The 27765-nt window shown below is 36.4% G+C and overlaps 1 protein-coding gene across 1 annotated transcript in view; it reads left to right on the forward strand.

The window, feature by feature from the left end:
* Positions 1–27765, forward strand: part of CCDC7 (coiled-coil domain containing 7) — a 250176-nt gene that overhangs the window by 141592 nt on the left and 80819 nt on the right. The window contains exons 40-47 of the mRNA XM_058179731.1: positions 5532–5660; positions 9364–9489; positions 12605–12724; positions 12952–13071; positions 16549–16668; positions 18649–18774; positions 23237–23362; positions 26416–26538. Coding sequence (XP_058035714.1) covers positions 5532–5660; positions 9364–9489; positions 12605–12724; positions 12952–13071; positions 16549–16668; positions 18649–18774; positions 23237–23362; positions 26416–26538 — 990 coding nt within the window. The remainder of the gene's footprint in view (positions 1–5531; positions 5661–9363; positions 9490–12604; positions 12725–12951; positions 13072–16548; positions 16669–18648; positions 18775–23236; positions 23363–26415; positions 26539–27765) is intronic.

Below are 27765 nucleotides of genomic sequence, written 5' to 3' on the forward strand. Positions count from 1 at the left end.
AGGGTGGGTGGGCAGGCCTAGTCGCTGCTTGGAACTACCTGTTTTCCCAAACCGGTCAGAACCAACAGCAGCCCACCACTGACTGTGATCTTTTGTAGCATGTAGTTATTGTACTTGTGCAGTTTGGAGATTGATGAAATTTGGAGTTGCTTCCTTCATCTTTCTGCACTGGATAACTGATAGATCTATTTTGCTTCTGAAGGTTGCTTGAATGTTTTCTTGAATGTCTGGTGGAATGTCTCTAGGAGATTGTTGTCACTTCCTAGAGCAAGGATGCTGGATGGCTGGATAAGAATTACTCTTGAGCAGAGTATCTTTATTAACTGATTCTGATGGAACAGTTAGTCTTTACCATGAGCTTCAGGAGATTCTCAGAATAATATAGGAAAAATATTAAAAGAAACCAAATGAAAATTTATATGAGCCTATATTATGGCCACAAAAGTGGAAAAATTACATTATTTTTCTCCTCTTCATCCCACTATAGCATGTGGTTATTTTAAAGTTAACTTTGACTCATATGGTGAAGAATAACTTTGATTTGACATTCTAAGGTCCTCTGCGAGGAATATACAAAGCATCTGCCAGTGTGCAAATGGATAGCAATTGACAAAGATAACCAAGACAGTTTATCCATTTTTTCATATAGGTGGTACTCATGACTATTCATTCAGCAATGAAGTTATGACAATTATAAATTGTCATAACAATTTATAAATTTTCATGACAATTATAAATTTTCCAGTCCTCTGGGGAGCTGCCAGAGGACTGGAAAAGAGCTGATGTAGTTCCCATCTTCAAAAAAGGAAAAAAAACAGATCCAGGAAACTACAGACCTATCAGCCTGACCTCAATACCGGGGAAGATTCTGGAAAAGATAATCAAGCAACGAGTCACCAAACACCTAGAAGCAAAAAAAGTAATAACCAAAAGCCAACATGAGTTTGTCAAAAACAAATCATGCCAGACTAATCTTATTGCATTCTTTGACAAAATGACAAAATTAGTAGACTGTCAAGGTTCCAGAAAAACCTCTTCTGCATAAAAAAACTCAGAAGCCATTGTTTTTTCAGAGTTCTTTACTAGCATGAGGAAACTGGCACACGATGAGTGAAATTCCAAAACTGAATTTCCGGATTCTTTTCCCAGTTATACAAACCCCAAGAGTCCCACCCCCCTGACCCCTTTGATGGTCACATGGTCCCACGTTCTCTCAGTTCATTCGAATATCTTCTTGCCACTCTTCCTGCAGATGTGAACACCATCCGACCTTGACCGCTTGAAGAATGTTACCATACCCCTTAGCCCCCCTTCTTCCCCTCAGGGGAAAAATGTGGCAGTGTCTGGAACCCTAAAGTCTAGTATGGTTTCCAGGCCTGACATAGACCAGAGGAATGCTGTCGATATAATTTACTTGGACTTCAGTAAAGCATTTGATAAAGTAGACCATAACCTACTACTAGATAAAGTAGAAAAATGTGGGTTAGACAGCATCACCACCAGATGGATTCGTAACTGGCTGACCAACCGCACTCAATGTGTAGTCCTCAACGGAACTACATCCACATGGAGGGAAGTAAGCAGTGGAGTACCCCAAGGCTCTGTTTTAGGCCCAGTACTCTTCAACATCTTCATCAATGACTTGGACGAGGGGATAGATGGGGAACTCATCAAATTTGCAGATGACACCAAGCTGGCAGGAATAGCCAACACTCCAGAAGATAGGCTCAAGTTACAGAAAGATCTTGACAGACTTGAACATTGGGCGCTATCTAACAAAATGAAATTCAACAGTAAAAAAAGTAAGGTTCTACATTTAGGCAAAAAAAACAAAATGCACAGGTACCGTATATGTGGTACCTTGCTCAATAGTAGTACCTGTGAGAGGGATCTTGGAGTCCTAGTGGATAAGCATTTAGATATGAGCCAGCAGTGTGCAGCAGCTGTTAAAAAAGCCAACACAGTTCTGGGCTGCATAAACAGAGGGATAGAATCAAGATCACGTGAAGTGTTAGTGCCACTTTATAATGCCTTGGTAAGGCCAGACTTGGAATATTGCATCCAGTTTTGGTCGCCACGATGTAAAAAAGATGCTGAGACTCTAGAAAAAGTGCAGAGAAGAGCAACAAAGATGATTAGGGGACTGGAGACTAAAACATATGAACAGTTGCAGGAACTGGGTATGTCTAGTTTAATAAAAAGAAGGACTAGGGGAGACATGATAGCAGTGTTCCAATATCTCAGGGGTTGCCACAAAGAAGAGGGAGTCGGGCTGTTCTCCAAAGCACCTGAGGGTAGAACAAGAAGCAATGGGTGGAAACTGATCAAAGAAAGAAGCAACTTAGAAGTAAGGAGAAATTTCCTGACAGTTAGAACAATCAATAAGTGGAACGATTTGCCTGCAGAAGTTGTGAATGCTCCAACACTGGAAATTTTTAAGAAAATGTTGGATAACCATCTGTCTGAGATGGTGTAGGGTTTCCTGCCTGGGCAGGGGGTTGGACTAGAAGGCCTCCAAGGTCCCTTCCAACTCTGTTGTTATGTTATATTATATTATATTATATTATATTATATTATATTATATTATATTATATTATATTATATTATATTATATTATATTATATTATATTATATTATATTATATTATATTATTATATTATATTATATTATATTATATTATATTATATTATATTATATTATAATATTATATTATAATATAATATAATATAATATAATATAATATAATATAATATAATATAATATAATATAATATAATATAATATAATATAATATAATATAATATAATATTATAAATCATTGAACAGTAGTTATGACTGGTCCTCAGTGTTCCAGCTGTCCCAGCACCCTGCAGTAATGTGATCACAATAGGAGCAATTGCAAACCAACTCACACTTATGACTAGTTGGAGTGTTCCATGATCACATGAATACCGTTTGCAACCTTCCTTGCCAGCTTTCCCAGAAATTTAATGAGGAAAACAGTGGGGAAGATCAGAATTTTCTGGGTTAAGTTTCCCTCCCCCAAACCCTTGGCATTTATACTGTGTTTGCCATTTGTACGTTTCCCTGCCACTTATCTACCTCTGCTCTTCCTCCCTGAGCTTTGTCATGCCTTCTGTCACCCTTGTGCACCCCTTTGCATCCTCACAGTGCCTTCTGTGTGTCTCATATACCCTTCTTGAGCTTTGTTGAATTTTCCTTGTGCTTTTGCACAGTTTGTTGAATTTTCCTTGTGCTTTTGCACAGTTTCTGGGTGTCTCACCACATCTCCTGTGTAGCACTTCTCACATGTACCCTCTGTTTTACAACTGCATTGCTTCTAGTCCCAACCACTAACACCGACCCGTACGCTTGCACAGAGAGGGCCTTCTCAGGGTGCCGTCCGCCAGACAACGTCGGCTGGCGGCCCCCAGAGGAAGATCCTTCTCTGTGGGGGCCCCCACTCTTTGGAACGAACTCCCCCCTGGTTTACGTCAAATTCCTGACCTTCGGACTTTTCGCCGCGAACTGAAAACATATTTGTTTGTTCGTGCGGGGCTTTCTTAAATTGTTTAATTTTAAATTTTAAATTTTCTCTCTGGTTTTAATTGGGGTTTTTAGATTCTTAATTCTTAATTATTTTGGCCATACTGTATAATAAGTTTTTTAATTGTATTTTAACTGTATATTGTTCTTTTTTATCCTGGCTGTACACCGCCCTGAGTCCTTCGGGAGAAGGGCGGTTTATAAATCCAATAAATAATAATAATAATAATAATAATAATCATTTGAGGACTGGCTATATAGAATAAAACTGTTTACAATAGATATTTAAAACACAATCCTAGCTATTGCCCAGCGTTAGGTTTACTCCTAAATCTTGTACCTGGCTCAATAGTGAGAGGGAACATGGAGTCCTAGTGGACAGTCAATTAAATAAGAGTCATCAAAGTGTTGTAGCTGCCAAAAAAGCCAATGCAGTCCAAGCTGTATTAACAGAGGAATGGAATCAAAATCACATAAAGTGTTATATCACTTTATAATGCCTTGGTAAGACTACACTTGGAATACTACATCCAGTTTTGGTCGCCACAATGTAAAAAAAAGTGCAGAGAAGAGCAACAAAGATGATTACGCAATTCAAGGCTAAAGCACATAAAGAATGGTTGATGGAATTTGGTATGTCTGGTTTAATGAAAATAGGGACTAAAGGGTGACTTGATAGTAATGTTCCAATATCCCAGGGGTTGCTCTAAAGAAATTTATTTTCCAAAACACCTGAAGGCAGGACAAGAAGCAATGGATGAAAACTAATCAAGGATAGAAGCAACCTAGAACTAAGGAGAAATTTCCTGACTGTTAATCAGTGATCTCACTGATCTCCAGAAGTCATGGGTGCTCCAACACTGGAAGTTTTTAAGAAGAGATTAGACATTTGTCTGAAATACCGTATATACTCGAGTATAAGCCGAGTTTTTCAGCACGTTTTTTGTGCTGAAAAACGTCCCCTCGGCTTATACTCGAGTATATACGGCTTATACTCGAGTTTTTTTTTTCTTTTTTTTCACATTATACCGGATGGCGCAAACTTGGCGGGCTTTTGCATTAGCGCGGGGAAGTCCTGCCGGTGCAGTGAGAGGGCGGGGCGGGGGAGCCGCCAGCCTTCTCGGCTGAGGGAGGGAGGGTTTCCCCGACCGGTAGCTGCCTCATTTCCCACCCTCGGCTTATACTCGAGTCCCCAGTTTACCCCAGTTTTTTGGGGTAAAATTGGGGACCTCGGCTTATACTCGGATCGGCTTATATTCGAGTATATACGGTAGTATAGGGTTTCCTGCCTGAACAGGAGATTGGACTAGAAGACCTGCAAGGTCCCTTCCAACTCTTTTATTCTGTTAAATCTGGATCCATCAACCAACTTAGTTGTTCCTCTTCTCTGCAGAGGTTGAGTGAGCTTCCAATATGCATGTGCACCAATTAGTGATTCAGTCACTCTTTATGATCTTACCAAAGTATGTGGTTGTTCTCCTCCTTTACTTTTCCAGCAAACCATTAAAAAACAAAAACAAAAGAGCTATCATGGAGTTTTGCCTTTATCTTTATCTTCTTGATAGTTAAGATAAATTGGCATTTATAAAGTTTCTTTTAATTTGTTAAAACAAAAATTTCTTTTGTCTTTTCTTTCACCTAATAAATTATTCTCTGCTTTCAAAAAATTCCAACTCAGACAGTAGTAAGCTTTTGAGTTCAGAATTTCTTCATCAGGCAAATTGATAAATATAGCAAATGGAGAGGAGTTTTGAAAAAGTAGTAGATACCAAGCCAAATCTGCACTTTAGGGGAAGGTTGATTTTAGAAATCTAAATTAAGCTATATTATGATTATTTTTTTGTTATAAATGTAATGCAACAGTGAGGAGCTTGATCATATTTCTGAAGAGTTCAAATACAGATAACTTCACTGTGGTCATTAACCAACAGAAATTATTGCCAATTGAAACTCTGAAGATATCATTCTGAAAATTTTTGCTTGCAGAAAAAGAATTACATGAGTTGCAAGAACTAACCAAGAAGAAAGAAGAGATACTAGAAACACTGGAATCTAATTGGAAAGAGCTACAAGAAATTCAAGAACTTGCAGCTACACAACCAGATAGTATAAGTGGTATGTGTGATATTCTGTTTATTTTTTTTATTTTTTTATATACATATACAAAGACATATTTGGAATCATATAGTTGAACACAGGGTATATGGAACAAAGACTCTTGACTCAGAATAACTGTTGCTAATGTTATTCTTTTATTTTATACTATAATGTGTTAAAACTATTTCAGTGAGGCTTGAAAAGTAATCACAGATTAGTCTGGAAGTTATCAGGTTAGAAACTAGGTTTTGGTTTTAACTAGGTTTAAGCCTTTGATAGTCCAAGCTATAATAACTAAAAACACACTTCATCAGATGGATTGGATGAAGTAAACTGTATCACATGAAAGATTATATAGAATAGAATAGAATTTTTTATTGGCCAAGTGTGATTGGACACATAAGGAATTTGTCTTGCATATACTCTCAGTGTATATAAAATAAAAGATACGTTCATCAAGAATTCTAAGGTACAACACTTAATGATAGTCATAAGGTACAAATAAGCAATCAGGAAACAATCAGCATCAATATAAATTGTAAGGATACAAGCAACAAAGTTACAGTCATACAGTCATAAGTGGCAAGAGATTGGTAATGAAAACAATGAGAAGATTAATAGTAGTGCAGATTTAGTAAATAGTTTGACAGTGTTGAGGGAATTATTTATTTAGCAGAGTGATGGTGTTTGGGAAGAAACTGTTCTTGTGTCTAGTTGTTCTGGTGTGCAGTGCTCTGTAGCATCGTTTTGAGGGTAGGAGTTGAAACAGTTTATATCCAGGATGTGAGGGGTCTGTAAATATTTTCACAGCCCTCTTTTTGACTCGTGCAGTATACAGGTCCTCAATGGAAGGCAGGTTGGTAGTAATTGTTTTTTCTGCAGTTCTAATTATCCTCTGAAGTCTGTGTCTGTCTTGTTGGGATGCAGAACCAAACCAGACAGTTATAGAGGTGCAGATGACAGACTCAATAATTCCTCTGTAGAACTGTATCAGCAGCTCCTTGGGCAGTTTGAGCTTTCTGAGTTGGCGCAGAAAGAACATTCTTTGTTGTTTTTTGATGTTAGCTGTCCATTTTATATCTTGCGATATGATAGAACCTAGAAATTTGAAGGTCTCTACTGTTGATACTATGTTGTCTAGTATTGTAAGAGGTGGAAATATGGAAGGGTTTCTCCTAAAGTCTACCATTTCTATGGTTTTGAGTGTGTTCAGTTCCAGATTGTTCCGGTCACACCTCGAGGCTAGTTGTTCAACCTCCCGTCTGAATGCAGATTCATCATTGTCTTGAATGAGATGTATCACTGTTGTGTCATCTGTGAACTTCAGTAGTTTAACAGATGGTTCATTAGAGATGCAGTCATTGGTATACAGAGAGAAGAGAAGGGAGAGCACATAACCTTGGGGGCCCCCTGTGCTAATTGTACAGGTATCTGATGTGATTCTGCTTAGCTTCACCTGCTGCTTCCTGTTTGTTAGGAAGCTTATGATCCACTTACAAGTCTGTTCAGGTACCTGTAGTTGGTTTAGCTTAGTTAGAAGAGTGTTTGGAACTTAGCTTAGTTAGAAGAGTGTTTGAAACGATGGTATTGAATGCTGAATACCACCCTCTACAAAGACCCTTGCGTAGGTCTTTTGAGATTCAGGATGTTGTAGGATGTAGTGTAGAGCCATATTAACAGCATCATCTGTTGATCTATTTGCTCGGTATGCAAATTGCAAGGGGTCTAACAGCAGATCCATGATGGTTTTCAAGTGGGACAGCACTTGCTTTTCAAAGGTTTTCATGACTACAGATGTTAGAGCAACTGGTCTGTAGTCATTCAGTTACTTGACGGTGGGCTTCTTCGGCACTGGGATGAAAGTAGAGCATTTGAAGCAAGAAAGAACATAGTACATTTCTACTGATTTATTGAAGATATGGGTGATGACGGGGCCAATTGGTCAGCAGAAACTTTTAAGCAAGGAGTTATCTTGTCTGGGCCTGGAGCTTTTCCTGGCTTTTGTCTGTGAAATAGGCCTTGCACTTCCTTTTCTGTGATCACTAGAGGTTGTGAACCCAATGGGATGGAGTCAGTTGTAGGAGGCTTAGCTGTTGTTGGTATGTCTGAGATGGGGGTTGTGGAGATAGTTGGCTATAGTTTCCTTTCAAACCTGCAGTAAAATATGTTCAGGTCATCTGCCAGTTGTTGATTTCCTTCAGTCTGGGAAGGAGGTTTGCCATAGCCGGTAATATTTTAAAGAGTTTTTCACATGTTTGTGGTTCATTTGTTAAGAACGGATTCTTTAGCTTTTCAGAGTAGCTTCTTTTTGCTGCTCTGATCTCCCTTGTTCATACATTTCTGGCCTGATTGTACAGCATTTTTTCACCTTTTCTGTAGGTTTCTTCTTTGGAACGACGTAGCTACTTAAGTTTAGCTGTGAACCAAGGTTTGTTGTTACTGTATATTTGCAAGTTCCTGGTGGGTAGACATAGGTCTTCACAGAAGTTGACATATGTTGTTACAGTTTCTGTGAGTTCATCTAACTCTGCAGAGGTACTTTCAGAAACATTCCAATCAGTGCAGTCAAGGCAGGGCTGTAGCTTTAACTTTGCCTCTTCTGTCCAGGCCTTCACTGATTTAATTGTTGGTTTTGTGGTTTTAAGTCTTTGCTTGTAAGCAAGTACAAGGTGAATCATGCAATGATTAGAGTGTCCCACAGCTGCTCGTGGTAAGGACCGATAAGCATCTTTTAGTGTTGTGTAGCAATGGTCTAAAGTATTCTTGCCTCTAGTGGGACAATTGACATGTTGAAAGTATTTTGGTAGCTCTTTCTTAAGTTTGCCTTGTTCAGATCTCCCAAAATAATGGCCAGTGAATCGGGGTATTTGGCTTCAGCCTCCATAATTTGGTCAGCAAGAGTTCGTAATGCCTTGTTTACACAGGCTTGTGGTGGGACATAAACAGCAATTAGAAGAAATGAGGAAAATTCACGAGGCGAGTAGATGGTTTGCAGTTGATAATGTCTCTAAGTTTTCATCACAAAATTTATATATTATAGTTATATCCTGACACCAGCTGTTGTTGATATATAAGTATAAGCCCCCTCCCTTCTTTTTACCAGATGTTTCTGCAATTCTGTCTGATCATTGAATCTGAAACCCTGGAATATGCAGGCTGCTATCATCAATTGATTCATTTTAATAAATTGATTTATTTTTTTATAAATTTATTTTTTATAAATTATTATTTATTCATTTATAAAATAAATTGATTTATTTTAATTAAATGTATTAGAAAAAATTCTATAAGAACCCTTCAAATTTTATGCCTTGTTAGGAAACCTGTTCAATTGCAAAAAGCAGCAAAGCTTGTCCAGAGAGAGTCTAAGTCAAGAAATTCTCACTAGGCTCATATATGAATAATGTAGATTAAGGGTATCGCTGTCGGAAAGAGATGTATAGGAATTTATTCATTATTCTAACATTTGCAGCAGAGTAGAGTTGCATTCCATATTCGAGCTAGGTTACATTACTGAGAATACAGCAAAAGCAAAGATCGTTCCCGGACAAAATCATTAATGGTTTTAATATCAACTTCACAGAGTGCAAAATGCTGTACAATTTAATTTCTTGTGAATGAATGGAACTTGTAGTTAGCTACATGCTGATCATTAAAATTTTGAAATGTAGATAATATTAAGGTTGACTTTAATGAATATTGCTATTTTTACATTGTATAGAATATAAATTGCAGGAATTAACTGAGCAAAGAAGACATTTGGCCACTGACCTGGAGGCCATTTTAGATGATATACAAAATGTATGTCACTATTATTCAGAAAGAACTACATTTATACGACCTTCTGGTAAGTACAAATAAATTAAAGATTCTAGAAAAAAATTATATTGATTGTACATACTGTTTTGTTACTGTAAACCTAGCGACCCTGTGAACCTGTCAAAGAGAGAACGACAATTCAAGTCCCTCCTTCCTGTTTGGATTCAAAGTAACTTGATAATTCCAGTGTATCTACTTTAAAATTTATTTATTTTCATGGCATTTATATTTTTGAAACCTTAATCAAGCCTTGTGTCAATCTGTTCTGAGGACCATATAGGTACTCCTTGTTGAATGACAATTTGTTCAGTGACTGTTACATCAGCAGTGAACAAAGGAAGATAATGTCCATTCTTTGTAACTGCAGCATTGTAGCATCACCATGGTCAGGTGACCACGATTTTGTCCTTTGCAACCAGCTTGCAATTACAATCGCTGCAGCATCTTGTAGTCACACCATCTCAATCAACAACATTCACTGCTAGCTTCCAACAAGGAAAGTCAATGTTGAAACTGACAGGAAGTCACAAATAGTGATCATGAGACCATGGGACACTGCAACTGCATGGGATGATGGCAACTGGAACTGCAACAAGTGCCATGGTCAGTTGGCATGGCCACGTGTTGCTTAATGATGGGGTTTCAGATCTCAATTACCATCATCAAGCCAGAACTACCTGTACTCTTCAGGTTATACAATAAAGAAAATGTATCTGGTTTGATCACATTTTCTGATGTACCATGCTACAGATCTTTTATTATTAGGGAAGGTCATCATAGTAGCCCTTCAGCTGTAATGATATCTTCATTTGGATTAACTCATATTCTGGATATGAACAGATGTTATGTTTCTGTCTGGGGCAGCCTTATGTCTCTGTTTCCTGTCAGTAAATCTGGATTTAAATGTTAGTTTGCTAGATTCCCAGAAACATTTAGTTTCTTTAGTTAGGTTGATAAATTATGAGTCATCTTCTAGTGAATCTCATGAAAATAATTATTGCTATATCAGTTTATCTCCTGAAATATTTTATATATGTTGTAGTTTTTTCAAAGATAGCATTATAAATCCCTTTAATCCCATTCATCCAACTAGATTTTTGGTTTTCCCTACTATTTCTTTCAAGTTTATCAAGCATAATGATTTTCTTGGTCCATTATCATCTTGCATGACATGAGCAAAAGATGAGAGTTTGTGCTGGCTGATCCTTTCCTTAAGTGGGAGGCAATCATTCTCAAGTAGTCATGAGTTACTGATTTCTACTTTTTTTAGCAATAATTTCAGATCCATGTTCGAGTGGCCACCTTTCACAGAAGTCCATTACTAGTGTAATGATTTTCATTTTGTTTAGAAGAGCTGATTCTCATCTTTCATAATCTTGTTTGATAAAGAAGGTTATTTATGTAAGAGATCTATGTCATTGCCTTATTATCTCATATACTTATTTATTTAATAAAAAAATGTATGGACACCTAACTTGCTTTCAGTGACTCCAGGCAGCGTACAAAGATAAAAACCCAATATAAAAACAATAAAAAGTAATAATCCCCATCTCCCTGGCAACAACAATTAGTCAATCAAATAAGCCTTGATGGGCTCCATCCCACTTTGGTTTCCCTAGGCCTGTTGGCAAAACCTGGTCTTCAGGGCCTTGGGGAGATGTTCCAGAAAAAAGTCCCTTCTTCTTGAACCTGTAGAGCTGTATCTCTTCAGGAGAAGAAACCCATAGCATTCCCTGCCTATCCACTCTGGTAGATATCTGTGACTGGGAAAAGAGGGTCCTTCAAATAACCTATGGTTCCAAGCCATATATAGGTAGTCCTTGACTTATAACCATTCTTTTAGTGACCATTTGAAGTTACAAAGGCATTGAAAAGATGATTTGTGACTGGTTTTCACACCTATGACTGTTGCAGCTTCCTCATGGTCACATGATCAAAATTAGGATGCTTTGCAACTGGCATGTATTTATGATAGTTGTAGAATCCCAGGGTCATGTGTTCACATTTTGTGACCTTCTGTCAGGTAAAGTTAGGGAAGTCAGATTCACCTAACAACTGTGTTACTGACTTAACAACTGCAGTGATTCATTTAGCAACTGTGGCAAGAAAGGTTGTAAAATGGGCAAAAATCACTTCACAATTGTCTCTCTCAACAACAGAAATTATGATCTTAATTGTGGTCATAAATTGAGGACTACCTGTAGGTCTTTAAAAGTGACAACCAGCACCTTGAATTGGACCAAGAAGCAAATCAAAAACCAGTGCAGCTCTTGTAGGAGAATAACATTTAATTAATTTAGATAATATTATTTTTGTACCTTGAATGTTAGTGCTCTTGTGGAAGTCTGAAGTGATGACAATTCTCTAAATCATTTGTGAGAACTTTTATTATTTACGCTTTATATCTAATTGTAGTTATTATCTTTCTTTGAACCATAACATTCTTATTATCATCTCAGTATACACTTTAACAAAATCTGGCATCAATGTATATCCTTCTCACTCCATTTTTCTATTTCTTATTCTTTGTTTTTCAAGATTTTTTAAAAATAATAATTTGTTCCGTCTAATGATTTCTCAGAAAAATAGTCAAGTGTTTTAGCTTGCTTATGAAGTACATTCATATTTTGCACTGTTTTCAAAATTAAAGGCCATGTTTATTAGAGTTATATTAAGCTTTGAATGTAAAATATAAATAATTTTATTTCATAATTCCCAATATTAACATTTCAAATTATAGTTAATGTTATATTTTTTATCTTTAAGGATTTTAAGTTATCTAAACACTGCAGCATTAATAATCTCTAGTCACGCTATAAATACTAAGTTTGTAAACTAATATATGTATTATGTATATACAATGTAACAATTTTTAAAGAAAACAAAACCTTGATGCATTTTGTGTAGTTTTAAGACTTAGCAATTATCCCACAATATGTGAATTTGTCTAAATATAATAATTGTGATATGAATCCGTCGTGTTGGTTTTTAAGAAGTTTTGTAGGATTTTATGTTACAATGTTCATTATGTTTATTTTATTCTTAATAATAATTAACAGTTTAAAATATTTAAAAGAATATATAAATTCATAACTTCTAAAATGTTTCTCAAGAGATGAGTGAAAAAACATTTCTGCTTGCAGAAAAAGAATTACATGAGTTATTGATGAAGGAGCAACAGTTACTGGAAAAGGTAGAATCAAATGAAAAAGAGCTACAGGATGCCAAGGCTCTTGCAACTACCCAGCCAGGCACCATCAGTGGTATGTATCTGGATTTTTGTATTATATGAACAACAATATTAAACATTTAGGAATATATGAATTTCTTTATATTAGTTGGACCAGTGATACATCTGCTTATCTCTCTCAGTATTACAGATATTGGTTATAATGATATCATTCCAGGAGGGTGTTTTGTTTTGTAATAGAGGTTAATAGATTGATTTCAAAATATCTCATTTTTATGAAGTTATATATAATATTTCTAGATTATAAAGTACAGGAACTAACTAAGCAAAGAAGATCTCTCATTGCAAATCTAGAGACAATTACGCATGAAATACAAACAGAATTTACATCTGAAGGTGTTTCTATTGTGCATCCTGATGGTAAGTAGAAAATAAATTATATTGTGAATTTTACAAGCATTTATTAAGCATATAGTGCTTCTGAATTGAAACTGATCATTTGGGGATAACATAAACACCATCTGGATTATATATGTGGAAAATTAAGTGACATAGAATTGTTTTTCCTTCTCCTGCTGAAACCTCACTGATTTAATTCCTTGACCATATCCAAGAACATTTTCTTTTCTCATTAAAACAAAGTAATTGGAAAACGTTCTCATCCTTTTCTCCTTTTTCATCTCAATATTTAACTTACTTCTAAAAGTAATTCTTCATAGGGAAAGGCTATTAGACTAGTAATAGACTCCCCTTCCCAGCACATCCTGTTCCTTCCCTGCCTATTATTTAATTTAATATTGTTGTATTTTTATTATTTATTTTTATTGCTTCATTTTTTACTGTTGTTATAATTACAATTCTTACAGTTTTATGTTGTACTGCTTTAAGATGCCTAGAATAGCCCCATGGCAAGATGATGGCAAATCAATTTTAAGCAAACAAACAAATATTTTGTGTTTTAAAAAGCTTATTGTTTACCTTTCCACTTTTTTCCTCTTTTGCTTTTGCTCTGTTTAACAATAGCAGAAATTGAGAAGAAAACAGGAAACAAGGTTAATAAGTCAGTAAAAATATTGAAATAATAATATAATTGAAAGTTATTGATTCAGAGAGCTATTTGATCTCCTGTAATGGGACTTTTCTTTCCCCATGAGCAGTATAAAGAATCTGTAGAATTATATGTATATAAGGAGCAAATAATAAACCCTATTCCAATCATCTGTATTGCCAGATTAATACAAAGAAGGAGACTAGTTGACCTTGAACATAAGCTATCCTGTGGCCAGTTCTTAGCCAGCTATCTTCTCCCTCTACCAGATCTATCAGACTGGGAACTCATGGATTATAGTTGCTGTTGATAAGATCATGTCAAGCCACCAGATGTCAGCAAAGCATAACAATTGCTTTCCTTAGAGTCAGAATGCAGGTAGTCCTCGACTTACAATCACAATTGAGCCCAAAATTTTTGTTATTAAGTGAAACATTTGTTAAGTGAGTTTTGCCCCATTTTACAACCTTTCTTATCATAGTTGTTAAGTGAATCACCACAATTGATATGTTAGGTTGCTAAATGAATCTGGTTTTCCATTGTTTGCTTGTGAGAAGGTTGCAAAAGGTGATTACACGACCCTGGGACAACAATGGTCATAAATATGAACCAGTTTTCAAGCATCTGAATTTTGATCACATGATCATGGGGATGCTGCAGAGGTTGTAACTGTGAAAAATGGTCATAAGTTACATTCTTCAGTGCCGTTGTAACTTTGAACAGTCACTAAATGAACTGTTGTAAGTCGAGGATTATCTATACTCAACAGTCAGTCTCTTCAGCTTTGCCTTTTACAACTGTGCTTTCTGAGAAATTCATGACTTGCAAAAAACATCAGTGCTTTTTTTATTATGTTCAGTGGTGGGATTCAGCCAGTTTGCACCACTTCGGGAGAACCGGTTGTTAACTTTCTGAGCAGTTTGGCAAACTGGTTGTTGGAAGAAATCATTAGGGCAGAGAACCGGTTGTTAAATTACTTGAATCCCACCACTGATTATGTTGCTCTTGTTTTCCTCTTGATGAATGCACTTAATTGGAATATTTGTCTTATTGTGTATAAAATGAGTCTGAGTTTGGGAATGGTTGTGCATTAGTGAATTATCATTAAATACTATGTTATACTGAAGTTCCAAAAAAGGTTCTTCACTTGAAAATAATTTAATATGGATCATCAATTGATCATTTAAAGTAGATAGAAATTTTTCCAGTAGTACTAAATCAGATGATCACAGTGCCATTCTATTCCCTCCAGTCTTTCTTTTCTCTAGTCTAGCCAAACTCCAAGCTATGAAATTGGAAAGAGTTAAAGGGGCTTTGTTATTACAGATTGATTTCTTATTGTGTATGTTTATGAGTTATATTGAGTTATATTATGATATATTATATTATATTGAGTATATTATGAGTTACATATGAGTTATATTGTACATATGAGTATGAGTTCTCCACTCCTTTGATTACAACAAAATACCTTATATCACCAGACTTGAAATCCTGGGTTTAGAAAATTTATAACTCCGCCGCCTTCGACATGACCTGAGTTTAACTCATAAAATCATCTGTTACAACGTCCTTCCAATTGAAGACTACTTCAGCTTCAATCACAACAATACACGAGCTCACAATAGATTTAAGCTTAATGTTAACCGCTCCAATATCAATTGCAGAAAATATGACAGCAACAGAGTTGTTAATGCCTAGAATGCACTACCAGACTCTGTGGTCTCTTTCCAAAATCCCCAAAGCTTTAACCAAAAACTATCTACTATTGACCTCACTCCATTCCTAAGAGGTCTATAAGGGGCATGCATAAGAGCACCAAAGTGCCTACCGTTCCTGTCCTAATGTTCCCTTTGATTGTATCAATTTCATATAGTTATTACACACTTATGATTATATATATGCTTTATATAGTATAGTTATTTCATGCTTATGCTTATATATACTGTTGTGACAAATAAATAAATAAATAAAAAATATATCACAATATGGCTATTATCCATGTGCTTTCCTGTAATCTTTGAGTTTAGCTGTCTCTCAGTAATAGCTATTTCCTCAGCAATATTTGGAATTTTGGAAGTCCTCTTATCTCTGATATCGGTAATATCTTTACAAGAATGATAAGAATGAGAAGACCATTTACATGATGTGTTGTTTTACTTTCCATTTTCTTTTGTGTCACTGCCCTGGTCACCAGAGTTTACTGGGAATACACCCCTAGAGAAAAAAGTTGATATTTTTTTTACTGCTTTTGAGATTTAATGTACACATTTTCAGTTACTGAGCATAACCCCTCTTTTTTGTAGAATTCTCTAGCGAGGACCATTGTTTTGATACCTTAGTCTTTTGTTCACCAGCTCAGTTTATAAATAGCTTTCAGTAAGAGCTTACAGAAGCACTACAAAGAGAGGACTATCACTTAAAAGTATAGGTTGAAATGGCAAATTCTCGCTTTGTAATATTCCTGGAACAGTCCCTAGTTTAAACAGCAGATTTCACAATCTTCTAATTTTATTATGTTCAGTTGTAATCTTCAAATTGAGTGTTAAAGCCCATACATTGCGGTGTAATCTTCAGGTATGCTGGTATAGTATTGCAATTAGTTTATTTCCAGGAGTTCCAGATAATTTCTCTTATTCTGCCTTCCTTCTGAACAACCCAAGATAAAACTTTATATATAATTAACTTTAGATGTTTGCTCCAAAAGAGGATAAACTCAAACACTCATGTAAACTCTGGCTGTCTCACTCTCCACATCTCTGGAAATCCAAGGGCTGCTTTAATAGTTAATGCAACTTCAAAAGTAATAATAATTTTGATGTGTTTTTTGAAATATTAATGTGTTACAGAAAGAGAATTATATGAGTTATCTGGAAAAAGAGAAGAAATACTGGCAAAGCTTGAATCTGTTCAGAAAGAACTAGATGAAGCTTCAGCTTCTGCAGCTGCCCATCCTGGCAGTGTCAGTGGTATGTATTAATCAATATCAAATATCAAATATTATTTTAAAAAACTCCATAGCTCTTTTCTTTTAATTATTTCCCACTGTTGAATAGAATTTTGATACAAAACAATATTTAAAGAAGGCAGTAAGAACTGAGCCTATATTCCAAATTCAAGAAGTAAGTATCAATAAGTATCAATAAAAGAGAATATATATAGCTCAGGGTTGAAATGGGTTGAACAGAAATGATGATGTTATCTAGTTTGGGTAATGAAATGCCTGCAAGGAACAACCAACAGATCTAAGTTTAGGATCATTTTTAAGCAATAGGAGGTTTGTAGGGCTAAATCAAGAATTGTTTACTGCACTTTTAATAAAAACAGCAGGTTCAATATATCTACCTTATGAGGAAGGGTTACAATATTTGGCTTGTTTAGTTTATTTATTTTTATTTATTTTATTTGCATTTATATCCCGCCCTTCTCCGAAGACTCAGGGCGGCTTACACTATGTCAAGCAATAGTCTTCATCCATTTGTATATTATATACAAAGTCAACTTATTGCCCCCAACAATCTGGGTCCTCATTTTACCTACCTTATAAAGGATGGAAGGCTGAGTCAACCTTGGGCCTGGTGGGACTTGAACCTGCAGTAATTGCAAGCAGCTGCTGTTAATAACAGACTGCATTAGTCTGTTGAGCTACCAGAGGCCCTATAAGCAGAGTTCTATAAGCAAAATTAAATAATGCAGAACATTATTATTATTATTATTATTCTGCAATACTTTTATCCCTCCTCTCTATGTGTAACTACTTAAGGCAGTAAATAATTCTTGTTCCTGTCTCCTATTTTCTCACAACACAACTGTGAGGTGAGGTGGGTTGAGGGAGAGTGAGTGGCCAGCTTTCATGTCTAAGGGAAGCTTCAAGGACAGTCTTCTGATTTCTAAGTCAGCACCTTAATGACTACATTACACGTATATGGATGAAACTAGTAGTTAGAGACTCATTTGAAGCTAAAAGGAACTAGCCTAAAGGGGATTAGAAAATATGAATAAAAAACAACTCTGTAAATGTCTACTCTGTAATAGTTTTATTTTTGGTCTAATATTCTACTGTGAAAAAGACTTTGTCTCAGGATGTTTATTTCCAGGATATTTTTAAGATACTGGAGGCTAGGGGCAATGGGTTTATTTGCATCTATTCCCTTACTTTTCATTTTGCGTACACCAATTCATTTCAATTGGTGTAATTGTCACTGCCCTTCACACATTTCTTTTTCCTTTAAAGTCAGCATGTGATAAATTGGAGTGTGTGGGACAAACCCCAAAATAATACCTGGGACTGTTTTTTAAATGATTAGTTTGAGTATCCTGTATTGATCCAAACGACCATTTCATGTTCCTAACCACACTTTGGACACCAAAGGTCCTTCATTGTAACTATTCATTTGTTCTATGTAACAAATTTCTTTTGCAACACAACAATTTCATAAGTATGAAAGGTTTTTGAAATAAATTTGACATGCAGTGAATATTGATTATGACGATTATGAATCATGAAGTCATTTTTTATTTCTAGCAACCACAGTTATTCTCTCCACAACAATCTGTCCCTAATCTGGCCTTGCAAATCTTCCAGCAGTGCATCTGTCATCATTGTAACATCCACCTTGCTTCTGGTTGTCTTTTTTTCTATTGCTGTCCATGTTTCCCAGCATTGGAACTTTCTATATAGGTATATAATGCATAATAGGTCTAAAGCAGGATAATTTGAACCTGGTTATTTGTGCCTCAAATGAGAATTATATATAATATTGTAAATATGAATACAAATACTAATATTTAAGTTTCCACAAAAACTTAGGCTGCCCAGAATCACTTGATTGAGTTCGATGGTTATAGAAATTTAATGAATGAATAAATATAGTAGAGTAGTCAACTACAGCATTGTGTATAGCAAAACTTTTTCAACATATATGTTATTATTGATCTGATTTTTATAGAGCATATATTACATAAACTTTCTGAGGAAAAAAGACATTTGATTGAAGAACTAGGGCAAACTACGATTAATCTACTAAAAGCAAAGAGTGTTGCTTCAGAAAGAGGTATAATTGGAAAATCTATTGGTAAGTACAGATTAAAAGAATCTGTGTTTAAAGTAAGCATTAACTTTAGGTATTTCTTCACTTTCACATATTGTGCCACATTGACATTATTGAAAAAGTCCATAAGTCAGTCATGTTATGATCATGAAAATCTCTTTCATCTGAAATGCTCCTGATTCGGACTGGATTGTCTGATCCAGTAGCGATGGTGGCGGGTGGTTCAGAGAACCGGTAGCAAAAATCCCTGCCCCCCCCCTCAGCCCCAGCTGAGCCGCGCGATCATCAGAGGTTTTTTTTTACTTTTAAAAGCATTTTTTCTTTGGCTGAAAAAATGATTTTAAAAGTTAAAAAAAAAGCCTCTGATGATTGCGCGGCTCAGCTGGGATTGTCAGAACCCTTTAAAAGCATTTTTTCTACAACCTCTTCAGCCGAAGAGGTTGTTAAAAAAAAAAAGCTTTTAAAAGGCTTCTCTGGCAATCCCAGCTGAGTTGCCTGATTGCCAGAACCTTTTAAAAGCATTTTTTACTTTCAAAAGGTAAAAGGTTTTAAAAGGTTGCCTGATAGGCAACTCAGCTGGGATTGTCAGAACCCTTTAACATTATTACTGATGCAATAATAATAATAATAATAATAGTAGTAGTAGTAGTAGTAGTAGTAGTTACATTAATCAGACTTATATACAGTAATCCTAGTATTGATATACATGGTTTTTTTAGAGTAGTTCAGAGGTTCCCAATCTTTTTCGCCCGCGGCTCCCCCGGAAATCCGACCTGCAACTGCGCATGCGCACCAGACGCCCCAGAAATGGCGCATCAGCGCCAGACCCAGCGGGCGCAGATATTCCGCGGCACCCCCATGACGATAGCGCGGCTCCCTGGGGAGCCGCGGCTCACACTTTGGGAATCACTGGAGTAGTTATTCAATATTTCAATGTTCCATTTTAATGTCAATGATATTATTAAGCATCTTTTTATTAAAGGTGGTATTATTAATACCATCTTTCAATCTCTAACCTTTCCATCTAATTAATTACTTATTACGTATTCTATTATATAAAAATTATATCTGCTAATATTCCCCCTATTTCTTATTTCTACCTCTATTCTCACTTCTAGTCAGGCTACCATTATGAATCCTAATGTTAATACACTTGTTTATATTAAGACATAGTCCTTTTTTCTTAGTTTTTGGTTTTCAGTTTAAATGGAGTTGTATAATGGAGTTGTAAAACAAATGCAAGGCAAGAAATAGTGACACTGTAATGAAGTTACCTGAAAATATTAAATATCTTCATTACAGTGTCACTATTTCTTGTCTTGCATTTGTTTTAACAATATATGTATGTATGTATGGTTGTTCGGGTTTTCTTCCGTGTAAAATTGGAAGTGTCTTGGCGCCATTTCGATGAAGTCTCATTCGTCATCTTCAGGCTTCAGCTTCGTGCTTCTGGGAGCAATGTGTGATCGCAGCTGTTTCTTCCTTTTAACTGCTAGTGGGGGTTTGAACTGATTGGGTGGGAGCTTGGCTGTGCTCTGATTGGCTGGGGGGGTTGTGCTCTGATTGGCTAGGGGTGTGTCCTGTTTGGGTGGGGGCTTGGTTGTGCTAAGTTTAGTCTGTTGCAGGGGGATTTGAGCTGGTGAGCTTCATTGCTGTTGTTTGGCTTCGTGGTTGTGCTACATCTTCATAGTGGGTGTCAGTCTGCTGCATGTCTGGATTGGAGGGGTTTGAAATGGCTAATGTTGCAGCTGCGGTCTGGCTTCTGGTCCTTGGTCGTGCTTCATGATCAGTGTGGGTTTGGGTCTGCTTTCTGGGTGGATGTGCAGTGGTGACATCCTGTGTGGACCTCGTGAATGTGGGTCTGGTGTCATTCCTCGTGTTAGGGACTCGTTTGTCAATAAGGGCGGGTTTCCAAATGGCTGGTAGGTGGGAGGTATCATCTCGTTTGTTCATGCTGTGTGGGTGTTTTTCTATCTCAATGGCTTCTCTGATGATTCTGTTGTTAAAGTGTTCAGTTTTGGCGATAGCTCTGGTCTTTTTAAAGTCAATATCATGTCCTGTGACTTTAAGGTGTTGGACCAGGGAAGAAGTTGGTTCCTCTTTTTTGACTGAGTTCTTGTGTTCTTCAATGCGTGCACTTATTCTTCTGTTGGAATCCTACCAGCAGACAAGGGCAAAGCCACGGTGGTTATGAACACATCTGACTACCAAACCAAATTAACTAACCTACTCCAAGACCCTGCATACAAGCCCCTAAACACAGACCCCATCACCTACCTAGAAAAAACCACTAGATCCAAAATAAAAGCCTCCTCCATCAGTGAAGAAACCCAACAAAGAATCATTCCCAGAGAGAAATCATCCAGATGCCCTAAGCTCTATGGTCTCCCCAAGATACACAAAGAAGGAAGCCCACTTAGACCCATAGTCAGCTCCCTAGGCTCACCTCTACAAAACCTAGCCAAATTTCTCACCAAACAACTACAGCCCTATGCAGAATCCATCACCTCACACATAAAAAACTCATTCCAGTTCATAGAGATCATAAAGAAACAAAACTTACAGCCCAGCGACCTACTCGTGAGCTTTGATGTCATATCCCTCTTCACCCAAGTGCCAATCAAAGAAGCCTTGACAGCTATCCAAAACAAATATAACCCTCCCAAGCACATCCTAGATCTGACCAACCACTGCCTATCCAACACATACTTCATCTATAACAGACAAAAATACAAACAAATAGAAGGAGCACCCATGGGATCACTCCTCTCACCTGTCATTGCCAACCTCTACATGGAACACTTTGAAACCCAAGCTCTAGAAAAATCTGACCACAAACCCAAACTCTGGCTCAGATACGTAGACGATACCGTCATAATCTGGCCACACGGGAAAGAAAAACTTGACAACTTCCTCACACACCTCAATAGCCTACACCCCACTGCCTACACAGTTCACCATGGAAACAGAAGTTAACAACCAACTTCCCTTCCTAGATGTCTTAGTCTACAGGAAACCCAATGGCTCCCTAGGACACACCATCTATCAGAAGAAAACACACATAAACCGCTATCTGCACGCACTCTCATACCACCACCCAGCACAGATCAACTCCGTAGCCAAGACACTCATCTCCAGAACAAAATGCTTAGCTGACGAACAACACCTAAAAACCGAACTACACACTCTCACTAACGTACTAACATCCAATGGATTCCAAAGAAATAAGATTACCAAGCTAATCCAAAAAGAACCCCCCCCCAAAATCCAAGACAGAGAACAAGAAAACGGCACAGCCCTCCTCCCATATATAAAAGGCACCACAGACAGAATCAGCAAGATCATCCACAAACACAACATCAAGACAGCATTCTGCACAAATCGAAAAATATTCACCATCCTAAGAAACCCCAAAGACAAAATTGAGTTAGAAAATTAAGGAGTATATGAAATCCCATGCACTGCCTGCCCCACCACATACATTGGACAAACCAACAGAAGAATAAGTGCACGCATTGAAGAACACAAGAACTCAGTCAAAAAAGAGGAACCAACTTCTTCCCTGGTCCAACACCTTAAAGTCACAGGACATGATATTGACTTTAAAAAGACCAGAGCTATCGCCAAAACTGAACACTTTAACAACAGAATCATCAGAGAAGCCATTGAGATAGAAAAACACCCACACAGCATGAACAAACGAGATGATACCTCCCACCTACCAGCCATTTGGAAACCTGCCCTTATTGACAAACGAGTCCCTAACACGAGGAATGACACCAGACCCACACTCACGAGGTCCACACAGGATGTCACCACCGCACATCCACCCAGAAAGCAGACCCAAACCCACACTGATCATGAAGCACGACCAAGGACCAGAAGCCAGACTGCAACTACAACATTAGCCATTTCAACCTCCTCCAATCCATATATGCAGCAGACTGACACCCACTATGAAGATGTAACACGACCACAACAGCAATGAAGCTCACCAGCTCAAATCCCCCTGCAACACAGACTAAACTGAGCACAACCAAGCCCCCACCCAAACAGGACACACTCCCAGACAATCAGAGCACAAAAAAACCCCCATCCAATCAAAGCACAGCCAAGCTCCCACCCAATCAGTTCAAACCCCCATTAGCAGTTAAAAGGAAGAAACAGTTGCGATCACACATTGCTCCCAGAAGCACGAAGCTGAAGCCTGAAGATGACGAATGAGACTTCGTCGAAACGTCGCCAAGACACTTCCAATTTTACACGGGAGAAAACCCGAACAACCAAAGACCTACATACAAACACCCGTGAAAACAGAAAACAGTTATATATTATCAGAAAATCAGAAAACAGTTATATATTATATATATAAAGTTATATATATATAACTTTAATGAAATATTCCATGCATGATTTTTAATGATGTGGAAAAATTGTACTTTGAACTGTTTTCAAAGAATAATTTTAAAAACATTTTTATCTGAAGAAAAGGAATTACCAGTATATGACCTATTAAGGAAAAAGAAAGAATTGCAAGAAAAGTTGAGATCCAATGAGAAGGAAATAGAGGAAGCTCAGATTCTTGCATCCATCCATCCAGGCATTATCAATGGTAAGGCTATACTGCCTCATGATTTAAAGACTTGAACAGGAATTATTACTAATATTATTATTTAATTCATTCATTCATTCATTCTTCATATATATGAATGTTTTTCCTTCCAAAAGAAGCCAAAGGGGTGTACAAAAACTAAATATATAAAATTATTTTCCATAAAAAGCAATTCGTTAACGTAGATGAAAATAAAATAAGTAATATAACAATAGGGTAGCAATAATTAAAAGATTATTGTTCTTACCACAGTTATAAGCCTGCAAATGCCCAGAAGAATAACTGTATCTTTAAATGAGATTTAAAACTATATAATATGGATAGCAATGGTAGATATTTGGAAAAGGAATCTCTAATTAGAAAACTGGTAGTAAGAAATCTGTGACAAAAATATATACCTTTTATGCATATTTAAGAATTTCTTTCTTGTTCAAGCCACTTTCACACTGAGAAATCCGTGTCATCTCTTTTGTACATAGAAACACACCCACACATATCACTCATTTTCCTGTCTTTTCATACAAATAATAATAATAATAATAATAATAATAATAATAATAATAATAATAATAATAATAATAATAATAATAATAATAATAATACAGGCTGGATTGGGTAAAAGAAGAATAGAAAAGGTTATTGGAAATGGAAAGAAAGAAACCTGAAAGGAAATGTGTTAAATATTTAAAAAAAGAGAAGTATAAATTACCAAATGAACATTGCGTACCAAATTATTGAGGACTGCTAATCATAGCTTTAAGCTATGTTCCTTTTTTCATTTTCAGGAATACCTATTGTTAGCTAATGCAAATTCTTTGCTCTTCCAATTAATAAGTAATTATTTGAAGAAAATAATTTATCTTTTGCTGCCAAAATTAGGTATTAATTATGTGATACCATTTCCCTGAAAATAAGACATCCCCTAGTAATAAGTCCAATCACGCTTTTGAGCGCATATGCTAAAATAAACCGCCCCCTGAAAATAAGCCCTCCCCAAAAATAAGCACTTTCTGAAAATATTTAACTACATGTGCAGCTGGTCCCTGCCATTTCCTCTGGTTAGGGTTAGGGAGACAGAGCTGGAAATCAGGGAGGATTGCAAGAGGAGCCCCGTCTTGCTCCACATGCCCCAAAATAATAAGACCTTCCTGAAAATAAGGCCAAGAGCTTATTTGGGGGGGGGGAGGGTGTCAAAAATATAAGACAGGGTCTTATTTTCGGGGAAACACGGTAGTATAAAAAAAGATTAGGAGACATCAATTGGCCAAGGCCACTGTTTGTGAGTCTTCTCTCCACCCAATCAAACCAGGTTTCATTCATTTTCCCACCACCTTGCTCCATCCTGCATTCAGGTTCCATTCTCTCAATTATTTGCATGATTTGGAAAAGAAGCCTTGAGAACCATCATGAGAACAAGAAAGAACAAAACCCTAGCAAAGCTGACATTCTGAAAAGCTGTGAACCTCAGCATTTTAGGATTTTCTTCTCCATAGGATGCGAATGAAAGAAGTGAATTCCAGGGAAAAAAACATTAAAGGTCCTTAAACTTTTCTGAATGTCAGCTTTTCTAGCATTTTCACCAGATTTGAGAGCCATTCCTCCAAACGTAGGAGTATTTTTCCTCTCTGCCTTAAAGGGAGGGCAAATCCCTTGGTGCACTAGGGCAGTGGGGATCAAACCTTCTGTCCCCTCCATTTCCTGCCAGTTTCCAAAGCTGGCAGAGAATACTGCAGACAACAGTCACATGATTGCAAGGTACTTGGCAACTAGTCATAAATGTGAGCAAGTTGTCAAATGTCTGAAATGTAATCATATCACCAGGGGAGATTGGCCAGTATTTAATGTTCCTAAATCTCTGCTGCCCAACAAAGGTGCCTTGTATACAGATCTGATCAGCACCTCTAAAGATAGGTATATAATTGGAGAGAAGTCCTACTCAGTTATATTTAACCTTGAAGGAAGATACTTCATAAACTTTAATCATGAGCAGCAGAAAAGGGTTTTCAGATGAGTTACTCAACTTAGGCAAAAATAAACTGTGCAATATTGAACAGAAACCAAAGGAATATTTATTGGAACCATCCACCAGAATGCCGATGACATATTTTGAGTGCCAACTGTTTGAAGTTTTTGAGGTAAAAGAATTATTGTTTCTGACTAAAATAGAGAGTACTTGGTTACATTCTAAACATACTTCCTTGATGAATTTCCAAATATGACTTTATGAGCCAACTTCTCATTATATCGAGGGGAAAATTAAGCCAGTTTGTTAAGAGAGAAATGTGGTTTCAAAATAATTTCTCAGGTTGTAGCTCTTGAAAACTCCAGGCTTGAGATATGCTTGAGGTACAAACATTAAAATGGCTAACTAAAGTCAAAAAGTGTAAAAGATAATTGGTCAATTAAGGAAAGATAGGAAATAAATGAAATAAGAACTAAAAGCTGAAACCTTAAGGAAAAAACCTTCATTTCTAATATTATATTGACATTTTAGTCCTTCCTACACTTAGAAGTTAAATAAGATCAGCCCTGGAAATGAGTTTCCACCTGGCTGTTTCAGGTTTATAAGCTAAATTGAGAAATTTAAAAAAATACTCTGAAAGAAGGGAATCACAAATCATTTCTATACTACTGCCAAGAAAGTTACATGGATGTGAAGTCACCAGAAGGTTCAGTTTGAAGGAGATTACATTTTGTAGATTGTAGATTATTATTTTTAAATTTAAGAGTTTGTATAGATCAAAAAAAGAATTTAGCAGATAAATAGGGAATATTGCTTGTTTTTCTTCATAACAGTTTTAATGTTTTCATGGCTTTTTGGAGACTTTTTTCCCCAGAAGGTTTTTGGTGTTAACTATAGGCATAGGTATATGTGTGTTTGTATTTATGTCTATTTATAAGTGTAGATATATTTAATACTATTTTTATATTGTTCAGTGTCATTTTAATAATATTTATTGTTTTAATAGCAATCCACTGAAATTATTTAGGCCTCAGAATAAATTGCATAAATAAATTATTATTATATATATTGACATGAAATTATTTTACAGAACATGCACTTCAAGAATTGGTTGAGGCAAAAAGACACTTGATTACAGATTTAAAGGCAACTGTACACGATATTCAGAAGGCAGAACATGCTTTAGAAATGGCTCAGATTGAACGACCTCGTGGTATGATTTAAAATTTTTTAACTTTATTTTACAATAATACTGCTTTATCACCATCTTTACAATAATATTAATGTTAGAAGAAGTGTAAGTCAAGCACCTTTCTCTTTCTTGGATGAATGGTTTATAGCTATTTGGAACAATGGTTTAAGGTATATTGAGTTAGAAGTGATCATTTACTAGGGAAAACTTCTTTTACTTACTAATAATAAAAAATCAATCGATTTCTGTCATTCTCTCCTTCCTCATCTCTTGAAAATTATAAACCAATGAAGTGGGGTCATTTTAGATTCTAGTATCTTCTTCCTCACATCTCTATTTACAATGTTTACTTGTAAAAGAGAATACACATTCCCAGCTCACTGTACAGATAATCCTTGATTTACAACAGTTTGTTTAGTGATTGTTTGAAGTTACAACAGCACTGAAAAAAAGTGGCTTATGAGTGTTTTTCACACTTACAAATGTTGCAACATCTGCATTTTTATATGATGAAAATTCAAATGCTTGGCAACTGGTTCATATTTATGATGGTTGTCCAGCAGTCATGTGATCACTTTTTGCAACCTTTTGACAAACAAAGTCAATGTTGAAGTCAGATGCACTTAACAACCATGTTACTAACTTAACAATTATAGTTGCATTCACTTAACAACTGTGGCAAGAAAAGTAGTAAAATGGGATAAAATTCAGTTAACAAATGCCTCACTTAGCAACAGAAATTTTGGGCTCAATTGTAAGTCGTAAGTCAAGGACTAATTGTATTATTCTTATACTTTGTTGGGTTTTTTAAATATATATTGAAATGTTTGTCAATCTTTAAAAATTAAAATAATAATAATAAAGAACTTCACTTTTACAGTCATCAAACTCATCATGCTGCAATCATGACTAAACTTTATGGATGGCCTATATATTCTCCTGTCTGTTCAGAAGCATCCTACAAATTAGGGGTGAAATGCTCCTGGTTCTGACCGGATCTAGTGATCCGGATGCGACCGTGGCTGATGGTTTGGTGATCCGGTAGCGATCGCCGAACCACCAGTGACCCTTGGCACCCAAGTGTCATTACTTTCTGGTTTTAACTAGGGGTTATTTACTATGTTTTATTTACCTTTTGCGCATGCGCAGAAGGTCTGCGTGTGGGTGGTGTGTGGATTTCCGAGCCAGTAAAGAAGGTAAGTAGATATCACCCCTGCTACAAATACATTTTAATTCCTATTTCTCAAG

This window comes from Ahaetulla prasina, chromosome 4, assembly GCF_028640845.1.
Source record: "Ahaetulla prasina isolate Xishuangbanna chromosome 4, ASM2864084v1, whole genome shotgun sequence".
Classification (NCBI taxonomy): Eukaryota; Metazoa; Chordata; class Lepidosauria; order Squamata; family Colubridae; genus Ahaetulla; species Ahaetulla prasina.